This window comes from Ostrea edulis, chromosome 1 (assembly GCF_947568905.1).
Source record: "Ostrea edulis chromosome 1, xbOstEdul1.1, whole genome shotgun sequence".
Taxonomy (NCBI): Eukaryota; Metazoa; Mollusca; class Bivalvia; order Ostreida; family Ostreidae; genus Ostrea; species Ostrea edulis.
This window is the reverse complement of record NC_079164.1, coordinates 97,147,901-97,173,353: the sequence shown is the minus strand read 5'-3', so window position 1 is coordinate 97,173,353 and position 25,453 is coordinate 97,147,901. Positions and strand designations below refer to the sequence as shown.

General features: G+C 36.1%; 1 protein-coding gene across 5 annotated transcripts in view; it reads left to right on the top strand.

Moving 5' to 3' along the window:
• LOC125672037 (sodium- and chloride-dependent GABA transporter ine-like) overlaps positions 1-25,253 on the top strand; it is a 59,560-nt gene extending 34,307 nt beyond the window's left edge. For all 5 annotated transcript variants that reach the window (XM_048908098.2, XM_048908124.2, XM_048908115.2 and 2 more), the window contains 8 exons: positions 140-243; positions 10,254-10,378; positions 10,681-10,793; positions 13,657-13,797; positions 16,102-16,201; positions 17,639-17,739; positions 19,459-19,629; positions 21,794-25,253. In XM_048908098.2, coding sequence (XP_048764055.1) covers positions 140-243; positions 10,254-10,378; positions 10,681-10,793; positions 13,657-13,797; positions 16,102-16,201; positions 17,639-17,739; positions 19,459-19,629; positions 21,794-21,919 — 981 coding nt within the window. In that variant the 3' untranslated portion in view covers positions 21,920-25,253. The remainder of the gene's footprint in view (positions 1-139; positions 244-10,253; positions 10,379-10,680; positions 10,794-13,656; positions 13,798-16,101; positions 16,202-17,638; positions 17,740-19,458; positions 19,630-21,793) is intronic.
• Positions 25,254-25,453: the final 200 nt, after the last annotated feature.

The following is a 25,453-nucleotide window of genomic DNA, read 5'->3' as shown; positions in this document are numbered from 1 at the left end:
TTGAATCCTCTGATATCTTGAAAAGTTTATTCTCTATCCTATCAAGTTCGAGATAACGAGGGTTGATTGTATATTTGTAGGGCATTTCGTGTGTGTTTTTATCATGCATCGAGAGACAACTTCTTTATTCTGTCAACAGGTCTGGGTGAACGCAGCAGCTCAGAACTTCAATTCTATAGGCATAGCATTCGGTGGCATCATTACTATGTCCAGTTATAACAAATTCCACAATAGAATCATAAAGTAAGTGGGGACAGGGCTGCATCCAAAATCATAGTGGCTAGTCTAGGGGCCAGGTATGGTGGCTGATTTGTGTCATTTTACAATTTCTTGTCTTTTTGTTATATTTAGGTGAAAAGTAGCTAATATCATTTTGTCATGTTTTCGTTATTTCAGTATGGAAAGTTGCTAAATATCGTTTTGTTGTCTTTTCACCTCGAAATCACAATAAGACAATAAGGTGTAAAATGGCACAAATCAGCCACCATATCTGGCCCCTAGGCTAGCTGCTGCGATTGCGAACACAGTCCAAGACACCTGATGGAAGCAATAGGTAAAATTCAAATTTATCACATGCTTATTGCAGTCGATGCAGGTGTTTGTTCCATGCAATGCACATGACATCACAAATGACCTGTATTAGCCCCCTGTTTCAAAAATTGCACATCGCATATCAACCGGCTTGCAAATATGCATATCAAGCCAGAAATCAGATTTTTTTTTAAAAAAATAATTTTTTTTTATTTAGAATCAGCTGATCATGAGGTTTCTGCATTTCAAAATGCTGAAGGCAAGAATAGTTACATTAACGGTCCAGATTCTGATGCGTAAGCATTTAAAAAGGCAGTTTCATGCAGAAGCTTCATGTTCATACAAAATTGCCAAATTGTATGCAACAGTGAATAAAACTGTTCAATTTTTTATCACAATGTGAAGAATAATTGTTGTTTTGTTGAAATTAACTTATTTGTTGATATTAGGATAGATAAAATTGCCTCAATTAAATCTTATTTCTGCATTAGTTTTTAGATATGTATACATCGCTCATAATTGCAAACAGCAAGTAACACGTACATCATTCAATGCATCAAAAATCATAAAACGAAGGGGGAAATTAATAAGTATGTGATAAACAGAATACTAAATGGTTAATTCCATATTGTATGTCAAATCAGCCCTCAGCCAATATTGGACCTTTTGCTAAAGCCCTTAGTCTGATAAGGGACTGCTTGGGTTGCTATGACAATAAACTGATATGGATTTCACCATGTAATATTCTCTCGATACGGTGTGGAGAAATACTTACAGAACATCAGAAAAGGTGAAGTTCTGTAACGATTTATTGTTGTGATACACAAAAGACTGACATGAAACAACATATTAGTATATGGCATGTCAAACGTTGCAATATTTTATCTTTTCCATTTATATTCATATTTTCCATTTACATTACATAACAAAATGTTCTCTTTGAGTTGAAAATATTTGATTTTGTATGTAATGTAACTTTTATTTGCATTGAATTATTTTCATTTTCATTGTGTTACATAGTATTTCATTTGCATTTGTATGTTTTTCATTTGTATTCTATAATTTCCTGTTTGTATTCATATTTCTATGTGAAGTCTAATATAATTTTTTTTATATGTATTGTATCCAAGGTATTGTTTCATTTTCGAAAATACATAAGGGTATGAATTTTGATGCTTCATACTTCATGACAAGTACATGTATGCTGTTGTGAAGTGTTGCAACAGTTCATACTCTTCATATCTCCTGAACATTCATGCAATAAATTGTTTATTATACCGAAACAAAGCAAGACTACAAAAGTGCGTTTGAAATTGGAGTCCGCTCATCTACATTGTATGTAGTTGGAATCGTCCTAACGGTAACACCGCGCCGTCAACGTGTTACGGTAGAAGGTACAAACAACGAAATACAGTGATAGGATAACCAGTTTTTAGCTCACCTGAGCTTTTCTGATCACCCGTATTCCGGCGTCCGTCCGTCTGTCCGTCCATCTGTCCGTCCGTCTGTCTGTCCGTCCGTCTGTCCGTCTGTAAACTTTTCACATTTTCAACTTCTTCTCAACAACCACTGGGCCAATTTCAACCAAAGTTGGCACAAAACATCCTTAGGTAAAGGGAATTCTAAATTGTTAAAATAAAGGGCCAGGCCACCTTCCAAGGGGAGATAATCAAGAAAAGGTAAAAATAGGGTAGGGTCATTAAAAAATCTTCTTCTCAAGAACCACTGGGCCAGAAAAGCTGAGATTTATATGAAAGCTTCCTTATATAATGCAGATTCTAAATTGTTAAAATCATGGCCCCTGGGGGTCGGATGGGGCCACAATAGGGGACCAAAGTTTTACATACAAATATATAGGAAAAATCTTTAAAAATCTTCTTCTCAAGAACCACTGAGCCAGAAAAGCTGAGATTTATATGAAAGCTTCCTTATTGGGAGTTGAACTATGTTCAATCTCCCTGGGTCATCACGCACTTTTCTGCGCAGTAATTTGTATTGATTTGTATAGTGGTCGTCAGCGGGGGTTCTGTGTCAGCTGATTTACTCCTAGGTAAATCAACATAAACTTTTATAAACATCCGCCATTAAATAATCCATGTAACTTTTCTGAATTAATCTAATTTTGATAATTGACATGTAAGTAAATGCAATGATATTGTATTCAAATCAATTTGAATACAGGATTTCGATCAAATTGATACTGATATACATAGAAAAATAAAAGATAAGGTTGAAAATTGTCGTTTGTAGCGCAGCGTCACCTATAAACATTGATAGGGAAACGAACGACAACTGCACACAAGACTATTGACACCGTGGCGCGAAATATCGAATATGGTGCGAAACCTCAGAAAATTTACAAGAAATAACTCTACAACATTGCGTATGTGTATATATTTGGTTTTTTTTTAATGTGATATAAAAAATGCTTGATGTTACATGTATATTGAATTAAAGCACGTCATTCCCAGTCAACAACTTTCGATTGGGATCGGAATACGAAATAAAATTTCTTATATCCGGTTGCAAAGTGAAACTGCTTCATGCTTCAAGTTATTGAATTACGTAGTAATTGCACGTTACACATTAGAGAACTGTGTCTTTTAATAAAGAAAGTCACAAAATAGATACAAAATGAGTGTACCTTATTCATTACTGTTATCGAGCTTTCGTCGACGAAAATCTCGAAATGGCGTGTTTCGCTGCGCTTGATGACGGTAAGGTCCACATTTTCTACGTGAGTAGTGTGATATTTGTTTATAAATTTTTTGCGCATACATGGTATGTCTCGGCTAGGAATAATGGAAACTTTCTCACCTATGTATGTAAAGACATATTAATCTCTATTTTTAAAAATGTAGAACACTTTTATCAAATGACAATGTTTGAAAACGCTTAGAGCCCCGGTGTCAGAATTTCCTTTTCAAAGACATCAATATGTCAAATTCATTATCCTTTTTTAATAGTATGTACCATATTTTGTACCAGTTATCCATTTTGAATCCCCTATTACAATGAGATTTTGCTGCACTCTGTAATGTTTGAGTGGATGTCATGAGTGTGTGTCAAACAGAAATTTTAAGAGCATGGGATAAGGTGCTGCCATGTATGACTTCACTATCAAAGTTTAACCCAGTTGCCACAATGTTGAATTTATGCTGCAAAAAGGATTGGAAATTGCTCTGGTCAAAACACATTGTTTATTTGTCTACAGATGAAAGAGACATGAGGATTCTCCCTCACAAACTGAAAAAAAAAATAGTTATGGATCTTGTACATGTATAGTTTATTAATCACTATAGATTTCCAACATCACGAGTCTGATTCCGCTATATTCTTCCCATTCTGTCAGGTTCATTCACCCCCTGTTTGAGCCACAGTATAATATCCCAAATACCTTGGCAATAAATAACATTATTTGACTAGTGTTTCATTTTTAGCGGAGTTGCGATGAAGTCGAACTCGGCTTATGATCTGATGAAGTGCCTTTGGGCGGGCAGGCGGGCACGCATCAACATTTCATTTCCGCACCATAGCTCTTGAGCAAATTATAGGATCTCATTCAAACTTAGATGGATTGTCACCCTCAGTAAGATGAGGAAGCCTATCGATTCTGGGGTCACTAGGTCAAAGGTCAAGGTCACAGTGGCTATAAATAGACTGAAATTTGGAGAAAATTTTGTTTTCCGCACCATAGCTCTTGAACGAATCATACGATCTCAATCAAACTTAGATGGATTGTCACCCTCAGTAAGACCAGGAAGCCTATCGATTCTGGGGTCACTAGGTCAAAGGTCAAGGTCACTGGCTATAAATAGACTGAAATTTGGAGAAAATTTTGTTTTCCACACCATAGCTCTTGAACGAATTATAGGATTCCAATCAAACTTAGATCGATTAAGTAAGACAAGAAGCCTATCGATTCTGGGGTCACAAGGTCAAAGGTCAAAGTCACAGTGGCTATAAATAGACTGAAATTTGGAGAAAATTTTGTTTTCTGCACTATGATTTTTTAACAAATTATAGGATCTCAATTAAACTTAGATGGATTATCGCCCTTGATGAGACAAAGAAGCCTATTGATTTTGGTCAAGGGTTAAAGGTCAAGGTCACAAAGGATTTAAGTCGGCTGAAATTTATGTACGCAAAATTTTGCTCCCTGCTTGATAATTCTTGCAAACTTTTCTGCCGGTTCCCTCTATGCCCATTCCTTGTGCAACTCGGCTTATGCATTTCCGATGCCGGACAATTTTTAATTGTTTTGCATTTCATTTATTTTGAGTTATTATACAATTATTTACCATTCCATTGATCCTCTACAGGACTGTAGTATACTCAGGTGACAGCTTAGCATATTGGACTACCTTTTCAAGTAATAAATCCTTAGAATTAGCTACAACTAGGATTAAACTTGAATGTATATATACAGGGGAAAAACTTCTTCATAACTACAAGGCATTGAAAACCATATTGATTTGAATGTTTGGGCCATAATATGTGGTCACATTTTTCATGAGAATATAAAGGGGTGAAATTCTAGAAAACAACAACACGACTTAAGTTACTCGAGGAGCGTTGTGGCCCATGGGCCTTCCATTATCCATGTTTGCTGTTGTAACGCTTTGAAAAACAACAACAATTGATTTGTATTTAAAATCATGATAATATTCAGTCATTTATCCCCCTACCCTTCCAGTGCTATCTGTTCTAACTGAATTTCCACAATGTTCAACTCCCACGAGTACTTTAAGTACTTTGATATAATGCAGATTCTAAATTGTTAAAATCATGGCCCCCGGGGGTCGGATGGGGCCACAATAGGGGACCAAAGTTTTACATACAAATATATAGGAAAAATCTTTAAAAATCTTCTTCTCAAGAACCACTGAGCCAGAAAAGCTGAGATTTATATGAAAGCTTCCTTATATAATGCAGATTCTAAATTGTTAAAATCATGGCCCCCGGGGGTCGGATGGGGCCACAATAGGGGATCAAAGTTTAACATACAAATGTATAGGGAAAATCTTTAAAACTCTTCTTCTCAAGAACCACTGAGCCAGAAAAGCTGAGATTTATATGAAAGCTTCCTTATATAATGCAGATTCTAAATTGTTAAAATCATGGCCCGCGGGGGTCGGATGGGGCCACAATAGGGGGTCAAAGTTTTACATACAAATATATAGGGAAAATCTTTAAAAATCTTTTTCCCAAGAACCACTAAGCCAGAAAAGCTGAGATTTATATGAAAGCTTCCTGATATAGTACAGATTCTAAATTGTTAAAATCATGGACCCCGGGGATTGGATGGGGCCTCAAGGGGGGCATCAAAGTTTTACATACAAATTTATAGGAAAAATCTTTTAAAATCTTCTTCTCAAGAACCACTGAGCCAGAAAAGCTGAGGTTTATATGAAAGCTTCCTGATATAGTGCAGATTATAAATTGTTAAGATCATGGCCCCCGGGGGTCGGATGGGGCCACAATAGGGGGTCAAACTTTTACATACAAATATATAGGAAAAATCTTTAAAAATCTTTTTCCCAAGAACCACTAAGCCAGAAAAGCTGAGATTTATATGAAAGCTTCCTGATATAGTACAGATTCTAAATTGTTAAAATCATGGCCCCCGGGGATCGGATGAGGCCACAATAGGGGTCAAAAGGTCAAAAAAAAATTTTTTTTTTTTTTTTTTTTTATATATATAGTGCAGATTCAAGTTTGTTAAAATCATGGACCCCGGGGATTGGATGGGGCCTCAAGGGGGGCATCAAAGTTTTACATACAAATTTATAGGAAAAATCTTTTAAAATCTTCTTCTCAAGAACCACTGAGCCAGAAAAGCTGAGGTTTATATGAAAGCTTCCTGATATAGTGCAGATTATAAATTGTTAAGATCATGGCCCCCGGGGGTCGGATGGGGCCACAATAGGGGGTCAAAGTTTTACATACAAATATATAGGAAAAATCTTTCAAAATCTTCTTCCCAGAACCACTAAACCAGAAAAGCTGAGATTTATATGAAAGCTTTCTGATATAGTGCAGATTCAGGTTTGTTAAAATCATGCCCCCCCCGGGGTAGGATGGGGCCACAATAGGGGATCAAAGTTTTACATACAAATATATAGGGACAATCTTTAAAAATCTTCTTCTCAAGAACCATTGGGCCAAAGAAGTTCACATTTACATGAAAGCTTTCTGACATAGTGTAGATTCAAGTTTGCAAAAACCATGGCCTCCAGGGGAAGGTTTGGGGCCATAATAAGGACTACGGTTTTACATGCAAATAGATATGGAAAATCTTCTGATATGGACCAAGGTGACTCAGGTGAGCGATGTGGCCCATGGGCCTCTTGTTGTATTTCCATTCTCCTTGAATGCTGATTACCTTGCTTGTTTTTGTATCAACCAAAACCAAAACCATGCGATTCAACTGTGTATCAGAGACCCGCATATTTTGTGCCTTACGAACTATGAAAGTAAAATGACTCGGACTTATTGTGACGTCACAATACACTTCGTCTACCTTGACGTTAAATTTATGGAAAATGCATGAGGCTGCCCAAGGGGTAAATATGATAGGGAGATAAGATGTTTGAGAGGGAGATATGAAGTTTTGTCATCCCTGGCACGTGACCGTCTAGACCAATCAGATTACGAGTTGCATAGAATTCTCATACTGAGGTATAATAATATACGATACAAATGGAATATTATACGATACAAATAGAAAATTATGCGATACAAATAGAAAATGATACACTTGGAAAGGATCAGATATTGTCATGTTTGATGGCCATGCATTATGCTATACTGTATGCAGATATATAAATGTGGGCAACATTAAATTCCATGATGGGAATTTAGGTTTAAGTCACATATGCATCCATATTGTCGTATGAGGAGATATCTGAAGTAGTGTGAAATATAGTTATATTTTTTTTATCTTTTCTTGTTAAAGTACAGAAGTGATACTCGTGTAAAGAACAAATTATGTTATTTGTGGGTGAGAAAATTGACGATTTTTCAACTACGGTATTTTGTGTTTATCTCTTATGTTTTTTTTTAATATGAGAACCAAATCTACAATTAGATTGTATTTCTACTGATATTTTGATCGTTTTTAGCTCAAGTGAGCTTTTCTGATCAAAATTTGTCTGTTGTAAACTTTTCATATTTTCATTTTCTTCTTCAGAACCACTCCCTGGGTCAATTTCAACCAAACTTAGCACAAAGCATCCTTGGGTGAAGGGCTTTCAAGTTTGTTCAAATGAAGGGCCATGCCCCTTTCAAAGGGGAGATAATCACAAAAATGCAAAAATAGGGTGGGGTCATTTAAAAATCTTCTTTTCAAGAAGGGCCAGAGGAGCTGAAATTTACATGAAAGCTTCCTGACATAATGCAGATTCAAGTCTATTCAAATCATGGCCCCCGGGGGTAGGTTGGGGCCACAAATAAGGGATCAAAGTCTTACATGAGAATAGATACAGAAAGTTTTTAAAAATCTTGTTTTCAAGAACCATGCATTGTGCCAAAAGAGCTGAAATTTACATGAAAACTTCCTGATTAGTGCAGATTCAAGTTTGTTCAAATCATGACCCCCGGGGTCAGGTTGGGGCCACAATAGGGGATCAAAGTTTTACATATGGGAATAAACAGGGAAAATCTTTCAAAATCTTCTTCTCAAAAACCACTGGGCCAGAAGAGCTGAGATTTACATGAAAGCTTCCTGCCGTAGTGCAGATTCAAGTTTGTTAAAATCATGGCCCCCAGGGGTTATGTTGGCTCCACAATAGTAGATCAAAGTTGTATCTAAGAATATATAGGAAAAATCTTTAAAAATCTTCTTCTCAATAACCCGTGGGAAAGAAGAGCTGAGATTTACATGAAAGCTTCCTGACATAGTGCAAATTCAAGTTTGTTAAAATCATGGCCCCCGGGTATAGGTTGGGCCACAATAGGGAATCAAAGTTTTACATGGAAATATATAGGGAAAATCTTTAAAAATCTTCTCGAGAAGCACTAGACTGGGAAAGTAGAAATTTACTTGAAAGCTTCTTGACATTGTGCAGATTCACGTTTGTTCAAATCATGACCTCCAGGGATAGGATGGGGCCACAAAAGGGGATCAAATTTTTACATACTAATATATAAAGAAAATCTTTAGAAATGGGCTAAGGTGACTCAGGTGAGCGATGTGGCCCATGAGCCTTTCGTCCAATTTACATACTCAATTGACCGATGGTAGAAAAATTAGTTTTACAGATATTATGCTTCTTAACATGTAATATGTAAACGGTTTAAGAACTATTTGTTGGTAGATCTGAACATTACATCTGTTTGTAAAGAAGTGATAAAGACCGCACCACTTTGAGCTAGGAGTTCATAAAATCAACTCCCAAATATCTAGAACATCAGATCATTTCTCATCTGTAGATCCTAAAACTGATCTAATATACGATTTATCTAACATCATCGGATTTAGATAACAAATGTTAATAACAACATATCGTACTGATTTATTAAAGAGTATAACAATAGAAACCCATGAGAAACCAAAATCGAAATTTCATCAACATGTAACTCATCGTGCTTGACCATATCGCTTTGTTAATAATTTTTTGTAACATCCTGGAACTGCAACTGCAAAGTGAGATCATGAGTTGTAGGCTGCTGTGGCGTATAGATGACACCATCAAAAATCCCAGCAGGGCATTCGTGACTGGGTCACACATTTTGGGGAGGCTACTCATGTCTGCGGATAGCGAGAAGGAATACAAAACAGAATGGCAGCATTTGTTGTGAATGTGTTCCATATTACTTTTATTCTTTTGACATTTGTTTTGATGAAAATCTCATTAATTCACTTCTTAGATGTAGATTACCCCTATCAATTTGATAGATTAATTCACATGGTCAAAGGTCAAGAGTTGTTTAGACACTATCTACTAAATAATACATGGGTATAACCCTTGGGGACATATGTGTTTTACAAACATTTCTTATTCATTTGATGCCGTAATGTTTGACCTTTTCCCAAAATTCAAAACTTCAACCAAAACTTTTAATCTTGCTCATAAGTTTTGAATGGTGAGTATTTTTCATATTTCCTGAATGCATTACCTGTGACAAGACCTTTCTTTAATCTTGACCCTGGGTTTTGGCCTACTAGGCAATATCTCCTGAACTGTTTAATTAAAGGTAAGGTTTTCATATTTATACCCCCCCCCCTAGCAAATGAGGTTTGGGGGTATACTGAAATCACCTTGCCCGTGATGGAGATTAGACATCATTTGTCCAGAGGATATCTTTAACACCAATGAACAGATTTCATTAGAACTTTATGTATATCTTATCAGCATAATGAAGTTGTGCACCTGCTATTTTGATTGAGATGTTTAAATTTTGAAGGGAGTTATAGCTGTGTTATTTCTAATTCTAAAAGTGCTTGGGCCAATTGTTGAATATAATGGTATTTTAAGTTTGGATTTAAAGGAGTAAACTGAGTTCTGACAACCTGTCCCTGGTGAAGGTTGCACTAATGACTAATTCTAATTACAGAATGAACTGTTGAATATCTCCGTATAACATAATACAAAACCTCATTACAGTGATTACACTAAAAAGAGAAAATAGTTCTCTAAAACTAAAAATAAGAATCACTACTCAGTCATTTCTGACCAGAATTTTGAGTTGACTGATTGATGGTGTCGTTTTATTTTCAGGGACGTGATTGTAATAGCTGTGGTTGATGCCATCACCTGTCTTCTGGCAGGGTTTGCCATTTTCTCGATTTTGGGATATCTGGCTGAAAACCAGGGGAAGTCTGTGGATGATGTCATACAGCAAGGTCAGTAGCATCTAAAGAAATTTTGTAAAAAAAAAACAAACAGAAGAGGTACATTTGAGAGGTGTGAAAGTTGAGTCCTATCTGTTCACAGTGGATGTAAAAAAACCCACCAGTTACTGCTATTTTACAGGTCTTTCTCTTGTTTCTATCGAGTGACCGAGGCACCACTACATTTGCTATTTCTCTTGTCTTTCTCTCGTTTCTGTCGAGTGACCGAGGCACCACTACATTTGCTACTGCTATTTTACAGGTCTTTCTCTTGTTTCTGTCGAGTGACTGCATTTGCTATTGCTATTTTTCAGGTCCTGGCCTTGTATTTGTGATTTATCCAGAAGCCTTTACAACAATGCCAGTGCCACAACTGTTTGCAGCAGTATTTTTCCTCATGTTGATTAGTCTGGGAATAGATAGTCAGGTATTTAGCTTTGTTTAAAGCCTGTAAATCACCTGTTTTTTGTGAATTCAAATGTTTACTTTGATTTTTATTTTAAAAAATGGTATGTTCAAGGAGAGTCTTCTCTACATTTGAGTTGCGGCAAGGATAAGGCATCTTCATGTAAATAGATGACTTAGAATTTTCCTTTCATTGATTTTGACCTAGTTTTTATTAATTTTGAAAACCATTAGAAACGACAATCTTCTTGTGAAGTGACATTCCTGAAAATTTTAGGATAAGAAATGTATCTTAAATTATGTTTATAAGAATATTAGAGACTTTAACATTTCATATTTAATCATTCCAGTGACCTTGACCCATAACCTTGAAAAACAATTAGACACAAGGTCTTTGTATACGGTACCATCCCTGCAAATTTTGAATTAAATTTAAACATGTAACTTAAATCTTATTTCCTACCTCCAATAATAAAGTTGTTTGATTTTTATATGCCCCGTCATTAGACGGGACGTATTATGTTATGGCGCTGTCCGGCTGGCTGTCCGTCAGTCCCAGGTAATGTTTTCCGGACTTTTTTCTTTAACGAATGCATGTTCAACTTTGAAATTTGGTCACAATATCTCCCTCAGGAATTGTAAGAGTGAGATTGCATTTCAGTTGGATTGGTCCATCGTTGACCTACTTTAGGGCTATAAGTAGGTCAAACAGTTTTCCGGATTTTTTTCCGTTACAGATACAGATATTGCCCTGACATTTACACATAAGTGTCCTTTCAGAGGAATACAAGTTCAGTTTGCATTTCAGCTGGATTGGTCGGTCTGTCCGTCTGTGACCTGCATTAGGACTAAAAGTAGGTCAAATAGTTTTCCGGGCTGTTTTTGATAATGGATACAGATATTGCCCTGATATTTAGTCATAGGCTTCCTCTCAGAGGAATACAAGTTCAATTTGCATTTCAGCTGGATTGGTCTATCCTTGACCTACTTTTGAGCTAAAAATATGTCAAACAGTTTTCTGGGCTTTTTTTCATTACAGATACAGATATTGCCCTGATATTTAGTCATAGGCTTCCTCTCAGAGGAATACAAGATCAGTTTGCATTTCAGCTGGACTGGTCCATCCTTGACCTACTTTTTGGAAAAAATAGGTCAAACAGTTTTCCAGTTTTTTTTATTACGGATACAGATATTGCTCTAATATTTAGTCATAGGCTTCCTTTCAGAGGAATACAAGTTCAGTTTGCATTTCAGCTGGATTGGTCTATCCTTGACCTACTTTTGAGCTAAAAATAGGTCAAACAGTTTTCCGGGCTTTTTTCATTATGGTTACAGATATTGCCCTGATATTTAGTCATATAGGCTTCCTCTGAGAGGAATAAAAGATCAGTTTGCATTTCAGCTGGACTGGTCCATCCTTGACCTACTTTTTGGAAAAAATAGGTCAAACAGTTTTCCGTTTTTTTTTTATTACGGATACAGATATTGCCCTAATATTTAGTCATAGGCTTCCTCTCGGAGGAATACAAGTTCAGTTTGCATTTCAGCTGGATTGGTCCATCCTTGGCCTACTTTTGGGAAAAATAGGTCAAACAGTTTTACGGGCTTTTTAGCTCACCTGAGCCGAAGGTTCAAGTGAGCTTTTCTGATCAAAATTTGTCCGTTGTCTGTCGTCGTCGGCGTCGTAAACTTTTCACATTTTCATCTTCTTCTCAAGAACCACTGGGCCAATTTAAACCAAACTTGCCACAAAGCATCCTTGGGTGAAGGGTTTTCAAGTTTGTTCAAATGAAGGGTATGTCCCTTTCAAAGGGGAGATAATCAAAAAATGCAAAAATAGGGTGGGGTCATTTAAAGATCTTCTCAAGAACCACTGGGCCAGAAAAGCTGAGATTTACATGAAAGCTTCTTTATATAGTGAAGATTTAAGTTTGTTCAAATCATGGCCCCCGGGGGTTAGATGTGGCCACAATTGGGGATCAAAGTTTTACGTACAAATATATAGAATAAATCTTTAAAAATCTTCTTCTCAAGAACCACTGAGCCAGAAAAACTGAGATTTACATAAAAGCTTCCTGATATAATGCAGATTCAAGTTTGTTCAAATCATGGCACCCGGGGGTTGGATGGGGCCACAATAGGGGATCAAAGTTTTACATGCAAATATATAGGAAAAATCTATAAAAACCTTCTTCTCAAGAACCACTGAGTCAGAAAAGCTGAGATTTACATGAAAGCTTCCTGACGTAATGCAGATTCAAGTTTGTTCAAATCATGGTCCCCGTGGTTTGGATGGGGCCACAATAGGGGATCAAAGTTTTACATACAAATATATAAGGAAAATCTTTAAAAATCTTTTCAAGAACCACTGAGCCAGAAAAGCTGAGATTTACATGAAAGATTTCTGACATATTTCAGATTTCAGTTTGTTAAAATCATGGCCCCCAGGGGTAGGATGGGGTCACAAGAGGGGGGGGGGGTATCAAAGTTTTGCATACAAATATATAGGGAAAATCTTTAAATATGAGCCAAGTGATTCAGGTGAGCTATGTGGCCCTTGGGCCTCTTGTTTTCATTAGGGATACAGATATTGCCCTGATATTAAATCAAAGGCTTCCTCTCAGAGGAATACAAGTTCAGTTTGCATTTCAGCTGGATTGGTCCATCCTTGACTTTTTACATGTTTTACAAAAATTTCTAGTTTGCATGTTTTTTACTTTCACAATATTATCTGTTGCTCATGTTACTATAATTTCAATTACAGTCAAACCTTTTGAATCGCTTCGACATATCCATGGTATTCGAGATATTGGGATTTGAGATACTGAAGTTCAACTGTACTTGCTAATACATGTTTCTGAGACATTTCTTGTTTTAAATTTCAGTTTGCATCAACAGAAGTCATAGTGACAACTATCAATGATCATTTTCATTCACAAGTCAAGAAGTATTTGAGAAGGAAAGAAGTGTTAGTGGCTCTGGTGTGTTTCTGCTCCTTTATATGTGGTCTGCCTAATGTTACCCAGGTAAACAATTAAAGCTTATCTCTATATGTGGGCTGCCTAATGTTACCCAGGTAAACAATTAAAGCTTATCTTTTTATGTGATCTGCCTAATGTTACCCAGGTAAACCATTAAAGCTTATCTTTGTATGTGGGCTGCCTAATGTTACCCAGGTAAACGATTAAAGCTTATCTTTTTATGTGGTCTGCCTAATGTTACCCAGGTAAACCATTAAAGCTTATTCTTGATGTTTTTTTATGTCATAACAACATCAAGTATAACAACACAGACAAATGAATGAGGTACGAAGAGAAAATAATTGTTGGTTTTTATATTTCCCTTTTAAAAATGCTCTGATATTTTGCTGTTTATGAACATGTGACCTTGACATTGACCTTTGACACAATTATTTAAAACTTTTATATAATCATTTCCTGTAGCTTTTGGACTATAGATGAGGGAGCTATGTTATTTTGATATTTGTGCAATACTTGTAACAGTTCCACATTTGACAGCCTTGTGACCTTGTAATTGAATTCCAGTTCACTTTAGAACTGCGAGAGTTGTTTGATATTTACCAGGTGTAAGCATTTCTTGTGCTGCATATGATAAGAATTGGCTACTATATAGACTGCTAATCCACTATAGACTGCTAATCCACTATTATAGACTGCTAATCTACTATAGACTGCTAATCCACTACTATAGACTGTGTTAATCTACTATAGACTGTGTTAATCTACTATAGACTGTTAATCTACTATAGACTGCTAATCTACTATTATAGACTGCTAATCTACTATAGACTATGTTAATTTACTATAGACTGCTAATCTACTATTATAGACTGTGCTAATGTACTATTATAGACTGTGCTAATGTACTATTATAGACCGCTAATCTACTATAGACTATGCTAATGTACTATTATAGACTGTGCTAATCTACTATTATAGACAGTTAATCTACTATTATAGACTATGCTATAGATTGTTACATATGATAAGAATTGGCGACTATAGACTTAGCAACACTAAGGGGGGTGGATGATGGTGTTTTATTTCACAAAACTGTTTTGTTTTTCTGTAATTTCAAACAAATTTTAAAACTTCCACCCAATACTGCAGGTAAAAAAATATCCAAATTTTTTATACTAAGATATTACAAAAGGAATTTTAATGCATTCCATTTATATAAGCTCACCTGAGCCAAAGGCTTTATTACTCTACATAGCCCATGGTAACTTCATGGAATTTCATCTACCAGTATAGCTTGAAAATCCTCAAGGTCATTTTCAAAATTGTCTGTCTGTTTGTCTGTTCTGATTGTCTGCAAATCTTGAACCTAGGCCATCACTGTTGAATGGATGTTGATAGGGCTTTGAAGTGATTAGAGTTGACATGAATTATATCAGTAATTATAGCATTTTGATTAGAGTTGACATGAATTATATACATTTTGATTAGACTTTACATGGATTACTGTAAATGTATTACATTTGGCTATAATTCCAATCTTATTTATTACAATTGTTTTGATTGGACAAAAATAAAACTGAACAAGAGTTTACACATCAATAAATCTGAAAACGCGATGTATTCATACACGTCTGAAAACAAACAACATGGGGGGGGGGGGGGGGGGGGGGGGAACTATTCAAATTTTTGCAATTGTTAATAAAGTGAATGAATTGGAATTATAAGAATCAAACATTCTTTTTTGAAGAATTTATCGGTGTGTAAACTCCGGACATTTTACTCACAAACTGTTAATAAAGTGAATGAATTGGAATTATAAGAATCAAACATTCTTTTTTGAAGAATTTATCAGTGTGTAAACTCCGGACATTTTACTCACAAACTTAACATAAAAGTGCTTCTCACTTTTATTCAGTTTATGAGTAAAATGTCCGGAGTTTACACATCGATAAATTCTTCCAAAAGAATGTTTAATCCTATAGTGTATTCTATTTAGCGCCTTTGGCGGAACGCAGCTTCCGCTAAATCAAGTACATCGCTAAATGCCATCCGTAAATCTAGATGTTTAAAGTAATTCAGGAATGCGCTAAATCAAATCTACGCTAACTTGTTGAAAAAACAATTTCCGCCAAATATCGTACACGCCAAGTATAATACGTTTACAGTATATCAGTAATTATTGACATTTTGATTAGAGTTGACATGAATTATATACATTTTGATTAGACTTTACATGGATTATATCAGTAATTATAGACATTTTGATTAGAGTTGACATGGATTATATCAGTAATTATAGACATTTTGATTAGAGTTGACATGCAGTAACAACTTTTTTCATTGTTGTAGGGAGGCTATTACTTCTTCTCGTTAATCGATCATTATGCTGCCGCTGTGTCACTCATGTACTTGGCTTTCTTTGAAGTCATTGCAATCACCTGGTTCTATGGTAAGTCAGGTCTTCCAAACTTCTGCTTGTAAAACTGCAGATCTGTAGCGTACTGGGGAAGTATTAGAATACCAAATCTGGTGTGTCCCGATATTTTGCCAGAGAGCTATACAGATCTGCAGCCACTGCTTGTATGACTGGAAGAAGTACATCATTTCTTTCCTGTATGGAAAACCAAGTTGAAAATGTAAAATTTCATGGTTGAAGAAATGGCATGGTTTTTTGCAATTTTTCCCCTCTGACGTATGTGGATTTGAGATAAATGGATTGTCCAATACTTAATGAAAACAGCAGAAATGACCACCCAGGTCCCATCTGAAATTGCTGATTTTTTGACAGGGTGTTAGGGCAACAAAAGATGTGTTGTAATAGAGTTACCTAAAACCAAGTACTACAAGTGTATACACTTGTGTCCAATAGGTCATCTGTTGTCCCTCCTTTTAAAGTTTCTGGATCCTCCTATGAGTTACATGTAACTGATATTGTAACAGCTCATAGAACTACTTTGTTATTCCTAGTCACATAGGGAAAAAAAAAGAATTAGAAGAAAGCTACTAGTTTTATGTGTGTTACTTTCCAGCTTATTCTAAACATCAATATATCCTTTTTCATGAAAATCTACTCTAATCAAATTAATTCAATTCTTATTTTGATGCTATATAGTTTGTATTTTTGATTTTAAATTTCATGTTACATGTAGAAATGAAAAAAGTTGACAAAAATATTCTCAAAGTATCAATTAAGACAACTATTGTTAACTTACCATGCTTTGAATGAACACAGATTGTGCAATGTATTTAGCTCTTTCATTTGATTTAGTCTTTATACGATTTATTTTGTAGGTGCTTCTTGCTTGATCTAGTCTTTATACATTTTGTTTTGTAGGTGCTTGTTGCTTGATCTAATCTTTATACATTTTGTTTTGTAGGTGCTTGTTGCTTGATTTTGTCTTTATATATTTTGTTTTGTAGGTGCTGGATCTAGTCTTTATACATTTTGTTTTGTAGGTGCTTGTTGCTTGATGTATTCTTTATACATTTTGTTTTGTAGGTGCTTGTTGCTTGATGTATTCTTTATACATTTTGTTTTGTAGGTGCTTGTTGCTTGATTTAGTCTTTATACATTTTGTTTTGTAGGTGCTTGTTGCTTGATCTAGTCTTTATACATTTTGTTTTGTAGGTGCTTGTCACTTGATGTATTCTTTATACATTTTGTTTTGTAGGTGCTTGTCACTTGATGTATTCTTTATACATTTTGTTTTGTAGGTGCTTGTCACTTGATGTAGTCTTTATACATTTTGTTTTGTAGGTGCTTGTTGCTTGATTTAGTCTTTATACATTTTGTTTTGTAGGTGCCTGTTGCTTGATCTAGTCTTTATACATTTTGTTTTGTAGGTGCTTGTTGCTTGATTTAGTCTTTATACATTTTGTTTTGTAGGTGCTCGTCGCTTAGGGAAAAATGTCAAGGAAATGAATGGCAGTTCACCAAATATATTCTTCATTATATGCTGGTATTTCATATCCCCAGTGTTCATTTTTGTAAGTTCAAAACATATGGTTTGTATTTAAAGGAAAAGGAAACCCTGTGAATATTGTTATGCAGACAAATACGTGTACATGATATATTTGGAAAAGATTAACGGTATGATAATAATCTCTCTGGGTCCCCATAAAACTGAAGAAAAAAATTAGAGTGAATTTTATTTCATTTAAAAAAAAGATGTCATGTCCAATACGTATTAATTTCAAATCATTTGTCTCTCCTATTAATAGTCAAGTGTTTTCTTCAATGCTGATGTCATATGGCATATAACAAATGATGGATCTGAGAAGAGTCACTTTGCACTCTGTTGTAAATACTACCATAGTAGCACCATTGGTAATTTTTTCTTCAGGCTGATAAAATGATTCTTGTCGTAAGTTGGAAGACATCACAAGTTGTTGGATGGGAGTATAGGATTATATCCATTGGACATAGTATAACCCTACTCAGCCCTCCTGCTTGTGATTTCTTTCTCTTGAAAATGGAATCATTGTTTAATTCAGTGAGTAAATTTTTTTTCAATATTGACGTCAGACCAACATGGATTTCCTTTTCCAGTGATATGATGTTGTGTATAGTGACATCACAAATTTCAATGTTTTGGAGAGGCATTTGTGCTGCATTACATCCATTGTCCACTGATATTGAGTACTGAAGAAGGGGGGGGGGGGGGGGGGGGGGGAGGGGGGGGAGGCACCAATTAAAAAAAAAAGTTTTCCATGTATTTCCAAGTATTGTTTATAAATGCAATTTGGGGAAGTATTTAAAATCATATTTGCAACTTTTAATAATTTTTAGCTCACCTGAGCTGAAAGCTCCATCCATCTGTAAATTTTTCACATTTTTGACTTCTCCAGAATCACTGGCCCAATTGTAACCAAACTTAGCCAAAAGTATCCTTGGGTAAAAGGCTTTCAAGTTTGTTCAAATGAAGGGCCATGCCCATTCAAATGGGAGATAATCACAAAAATGCAAAAATAGTGTGGGGTCATTTAAATTTTCTTTTCAAAATCACTGAGCCAGAAGAACTGAAATTTACCTGAAAGTTTCCTGACAGTGCAGATTCAAGTTGGTTAAAGTCATGACCCTCGGGGGTAGGATTGGGCCACAATAGGGGATCCAAGTTTTACATACAAATATGTAGGAAAAATCTTTAAAAATCTTCTTCTCAAGAACCACTGGGCCAGAAAAATAAAAATTTACATGAAAGTTTCCTGACATAGTGCAGAATCAAGTTTGTTAAAATCATGGCCCCTAAGAGTAGGATGGGGCTGCAATAAGGGATCAAAGTTTTACATACAAATATATAGAAAAAATCTATAAAAATTCATCTCGAGGACCATCAGGCCAAAGAAGTTTATATTTACATGAAAGCTTCCTGACATAGTGCAAATTCAAGTTTGTGAAAATCCTGGCCCTGGGGGCAGGTTAGATTCACAATAGGGATCAACGTTTTACATGTGAATATATAGGGAAAACTTTTAATATGGGCCAAGGTGACTCAGGTGAGTGATGTAGCTCATGAGCCTCTTGTTGTTATCTAAGGATGTAAATCTTTTTTATTTCCAAATCTCTAATGAAATCTTCCGTACTCTTAAAATTTTTGATACAATGAAGGTCAGAAAGATTATTTTCTCACCATCAATGTTCATGCTACTACAAATCAAAAAAGATCCATTGTGACAGACATGAGTGTAATTGTTTTCTATCCAAAGGGTATCTGGTTGTTCAGCATGATAAGCTACCGTCCATTCCAGTTGGATGATTACGAGTTCCCTGTGTGGGCCACAGTACTCGGGTGGTTCATAGCTGCTCTCTCTGTGTTGTGCGTTCCGATCGGCATGATCCACGCCATCTATCAGGCCAAAGGAAACACCTTGTGGCAGGTATACAATCATGTAATTTTATGAGACATTGATTGTTCATGTAAAATAACATGGTAAACTAAAGAATGTTTGTTATCACTAAGAATAACAGAAGTTTAATATGAGTCCAAAAAGGATAGAAGTTACACAGGAGGGGGATCCATACTTCTTCCCTCTTTTTCTCCCACTATACCCATGGGTTCTCAACACCTATTTTTCTCCACCCTTTTCCCTCCTCCACTATCCTATCTTCTTTGTATCTCACTATCCTTCTTTACATTCCTGCCCCATCCCTGTCTTCCATATCCTCGTCTCATGCTCCCCTCTTGTCCTTCTTGCCTGTTTTATATCCTCCTGTATATTTAGGTCTTTCATATCCCCCATTTTATTTCTGTGCTTTCCTGCCCCCTCCTTATCTCTCATCCTGTCCCTTGATATTCCACATTTCTTTTGTACTTCTTTTCAATACCCCCTCTAGCTCTCTTTTGCACTGTCCTGCCTTCAATTTGCTTCCTATACTTCCCTAATTCCTCTATTTCAAACACACACCCTTTTTTATTTCACACACCCCACCTGTACTTTATTTCATACATCTCACCTGTACTTTATTTCTTACATCACACCTGTACTTTATTTCTTACTTCTCACCTGTACTTTATTTCACACATTTCACCTGTACTTTATTTCTTACTTCTCACCTGTACTTTATTTCACACATCTCACCTGTACTTTATTTATTACTTCACACCTGTACTGTATTTATTACATCACACCTGTACTTTATTTCACACATCTCACCTGTACTTTATTTTTTACATCTCACCTGTACTTTATTTCTTACTTCTCACCTGTACTTTATTTATTACATCACACCTGTACTTTATTTCACACATCTCACCTGTACTTTATTTCACACATCTCACCTGTACTTTATTTATTACATCACACCTGTACTTTATTTATTACATTTCACCTGTACTTTATATTTCACACCTCCCATCTGTACTCTCTTGTCACTTCATCTTATGCCTGTACTGTACTCTTCATTTTTTGTTCCACCCTTTCCCCATTGTACATCCCTGCCCTCTCCCCATTTCACAGAATTCCTGGTCCTTCCTCCCACTTTCCCACCTTTATTTTCCCTGTCCCCTCTCATTTTACAGAATTCCTGGTCCTTCCTCCCACTTTCCCACCTTTATTTTCCCTGTTCCCTCTCCATTTTACAGAATTCCTGGTCCTTCCTCCCACTTTCCCACCTTTATTTTCCCTGTTCCCTCTCCATTTTACAGAATTCCTGGTCCTTCCTCCCACTTTCCTACCTTTATTTTCCCTGTCCCCTCCCCATTTTACAGAATTCCTGGTCCTTCCTCCCACTTTCCCACCTTTATTTTCCCTGTTCCCTCTCCATTTTACAGAATTCCTGGTCCTTCCTCCCACTTTCCTACCTTTATTTTCCCTGTCCCCTCCCCATTTTACAGAATTCCTGGTCCTTCCTCCCACTTTCCTACCTTTATTTTCCCTGTCCCCTCCCCATTTTACAGAATTCCTGGTCCTTCCTCCCACTTTCCCACCTTTATTTTCCCTGTCCCCTCCCCATTTTACAGAATTCCTGGTCCTTCCTCCCACTTTCCCACCTTTATTTTCCCTGTTCCCTCCCCATTTCACAGAATTCCTGGTCCTTCCTCCCACTTTCCCACCTTTATTTTCCCTGTTCCCTCCCCATTTTACAGAATTCCTGGTCCTTCCTCCCACTTTCCCACCTTTATTTTCCCTGTTCCCTCCCCATTTTACAGAATTCCTGGTCCTTCCTCCCACTTTCCCACCTTTATTTTCCCTGTTCCCTCCCCATTTCACAGAATTCCTGGTCCTTCCTCCCACTTTCCCACCTTTATTTTCCCTGTCCCCTCCCCATTTCACAGAATTCCTGGTCCTTCCTCCCACTTTCCCACCTTTATTTTCCCTGTTCCCTCCCCATTTTACAGAATTCCTGGTCCTTCCTCCCACTTTCCCACCTTTATTTTCCCTGTTCCCTCTCCATTTTACAGAATTCCTGGTCCTTCCTCCCACTTTCCCACCTTTATTTTCCCGTCACTTCTCGATCTCTTGTGTTCTTCCTTTGTTATATCACACTTCCTGTCCATCAAATAATATTGAATGTTTCTGTCATGGTGATTTTGTTTTTCAGAAATTTAGAAACTCCATTGTGTCTCCATTGAACGAAAACGCAGAAGCCTCCTATCCAAGCCTCCAAAATGGGGACATTCTTCTCCAAGTTAAACCAGAGATGAAAGATTATCCAAATGCATATTAATATACAAGATCTAAGAAATCAACATTTTCATTATCCCAGGGTATAATGATAAAGGCATAATGATATTGATATACAAGATCTAAGAAATCAACATTTTCATTATCCAAGGGTATAATGATAAAGGCATAATGATAAATGCATAATGATATTGATATACAAGATTTAAGAAATCAACATGTATGTTATCCAAAGGCATAATGATGATAGTATTTTGTTGTAATTTTTTGTAGCATTTTGTCAATTAATCCCATCACCTTGTAAATTTTCATTTTTTCTGAAATTGAAGCTAATTTTTATGCCCCCGTATTGAAGATTAAGGAGCATATTGTTTTTGACCTGTCTGTCTGTCCAAAACCAAGCTTTTAATTGATAGGGCCTTCATATTTTATATGTGTATTCCTTGTGACAAGGCCTTTCCTACAGGACAACCTTGTGAAGGTATATTGACCTAGACATTGACCTTTTGATGAACTCATGAAAAAATTGTAGATATATTTGAGCTGCAAAAGACTAACTTTTATATTAAGTAGGCATAATCTTTCAGAGAGAGTCTCTTCTATGGAGCATGTAATAGGAAGTTCCACCAATACTGCTTTTGGCGGGACATTCCAGTGTTTTGCAAAATATGTACAATATAGGGCTTGGGTAATCATAGAGCCGTTCCTAGCAAAAAAAACCCACCCTTATTCAACAATGTTTTAAAATGTTGTAATTAAAAAACGTGACATCATGTTCTTTGCATAGTTGTAAAGAAAAACGTCATGATTACCAATCAGCAATTAGTTTCATCTTTGATTGGCTGTAATATTTTAATGACAATGAATATTGCTGTAATTTTTTGAGGGATTGTTCTCTGCAGTTCATACTTTAGCAGCTATCATGCTACTGTGTGGTGTTCACAGCTTCTACTAAATAAATGATGCTTTTCTGTATAAAGCTAACATTGTGCCTAAATGAACCTTATCATCAGCAATTCAGGAGATTACAAGTACTTTACTGAAATCAATGCAATCATACATAGATATGGCATTTATCCAGTGTTGTTCCTCAAGCCAATAGGTCTTTTTTTTTACATTTTATATGCTATATATGCGTACATGTAGATCTTTATAACTGAATATTAATGTTTTTAGCACATTTGTTGGCGATTAAATTGTGCTGTAGCCATTAATTAGCACCATCTATAAATTAAAATATTCTTTATCTATGTTTGTTGACCTACCAGTAAGATGTTCAGTAAATTAGTAGGCAGTGGCGGATCTAGGGGGTGAGGTTACAAGAGTTATACACCCCCCCCCCCCCCCCCTCCTGTTGGTTGAGCATTTTTTTTAAAAGGGTTGTGGTTTTTTTTTTGGGGGGGGGGGGGGGGATGTCTTCAAACAACCCATCCCCTTTCTTCGGTGGAAAAGGTACAAGTTTGAAAATTTTCTGGATACTTTACTGGTAGGAAAAACAACTTATTTTAAGTAAAACAAATTTTCTTTACCAAATTAATTCTACACAAAATTTTCTATATCAACTTACACATTTGAAAAAAAGTTTTGAGATTTAAAAGAATAATTCCGTTCTGTTTGGAGTGAAATATAAAATTGAATATTTTTTGGAGGAAAACGTAGATATTAAGAATTTCAAATCAGAGCATTGGTTAGGTTGAAAATGGGAATCAAACATTTTCATTTAAGTTTAGTATTTATATTTTTAGTCCCTTACTATGGGTTTCCTCTTAATCTGTCAGTCTCTCTGTCCCACTTGTTTTCTGTACCTTTTTTTCATCATAGTTTAATTAGAAAGCTGAAAGGTAGTATGTGGTTTCAGTTCCAAGTTTCATCACAGTAGAGTGATTATAGATAGGACTGTGTGCTAAATATACTAGTTTTCCAAACTTTTCCCCACTATGCTTTAACTTAGGGATCTAAATTTTTACATGTAGTTACCTAATATTTAGCACCAGTAGATGCAGATCAAGTTTCAATTTTGTTACCATGGTTGACCTATTTTGACAAATTTAATATTATAAGACTTAATTTTGTGGTTGAATGAGCAACAATGTTTTTTAGATTTTTTTTTTAGGAATTGGGAGATTTAGGACCATATAGTTTTTCGTCTATCCATCAGTTTGTGACAGGATCTTTGTTTTGGTACCAAAAGTATTGACTTTGTGACCTTGATCTTTGGGTTTGACCTCTACTCTTGAAATACTTTAACCTTTGCCATTATCATACTTTGCTCCATACAGAGATATCAGCGTTCCACAAACACGTTTCACCATGCTTGAGTTAGGGAGCTGAAGTTTGATTTACTAATGTACGTTTACAGATCAAGTTTTAGTTTTGTCACAGTGGACTGATTTTCACTCGATTTATGGAACATTGTGCCGAATGCAACTTTACAGTCTGACTTGTTCCATACCAATTGTTAGGCCATTCTTGGAACCCTAATTTTGACAATGGTTACTCCATTTACCTGATCAAGATATAAGGCTAACGGTGGGTGTGACCGGTCAACAGGGGATTCTTACTCCTCCTAGGCACCTGATCCCACCTCTGTTATATCCACTGGGTCCGCGTTTGCCCAACTCTCTATTTTGTATTGCTTATAGGAGTTCTGAGATTGATCACTGTTCGTTATCTTCACCTTGATAGGAGTTATGAGATTGATCACTGTTCGTTATCTTCACCTTTCTCTTTTGTCTACAATTTAATGTCTTGACTTGGAAATCTGATATTTGGTTATTGGATGAGTAGACACACATTCAGTTTCACTTTTGTCACAGTTGAATGAGTAGATACACTTTAAGTTTCACTGTTGCTTAACTGTGGAATTATTCTAACAAAAATGGTAACCTTAGTTTCATGGTTGACTGAATTCTTGCACTCTGTCAAGTTTTCTGTATTTTCTTGGACCAAATATACATAGTCTGATCAAGATATAGGGCTCACAGCAGGTGTGGCCAGTCAACAGGGGATGCGTACTCCTCCTAGGCATCTGATCCCACCTCTGGTATATCCAGGAGTCTGTGTCGATCTGCCCAATTTTATATTTTCAGGATTAATTGACATCGGGATTTGTAGCACGTGTTGTACTCCTTTTAAAGCTTTATATTTGTCACATAGAGGGAATTGAATTTCCAGTTTATATTTCTATAGTAAGTTTTTTCTTGTAGTTTTACATAATTTTCTGTTTTGTGGATGTGAGATTTTTTGTACTCTTGTTAGTATTAGATGCAGGCTATACTGATCAGGCACTTTTGTACTACTGATCATAATACTTGGCTTAATCATAAGTCAACAACTGTGATATGTTTGCACATAATAAAGGGATTCAATTGATTGATTATATATTGTTTAACGTTCTTTCGAGAATCTTTCACTCACATGGAGATGTCACAATTGCAGGTGAAGGGCTGCAAAATTTGGGCCTATATGCTCGGCACTGATGAAAGATTTTACACGATTATATTGTATTAACACTATCGTCATCAATAGCCACGCTTACCGAGTCCTGGAGTATACCTACCCCACCTCAGTCCGTGGC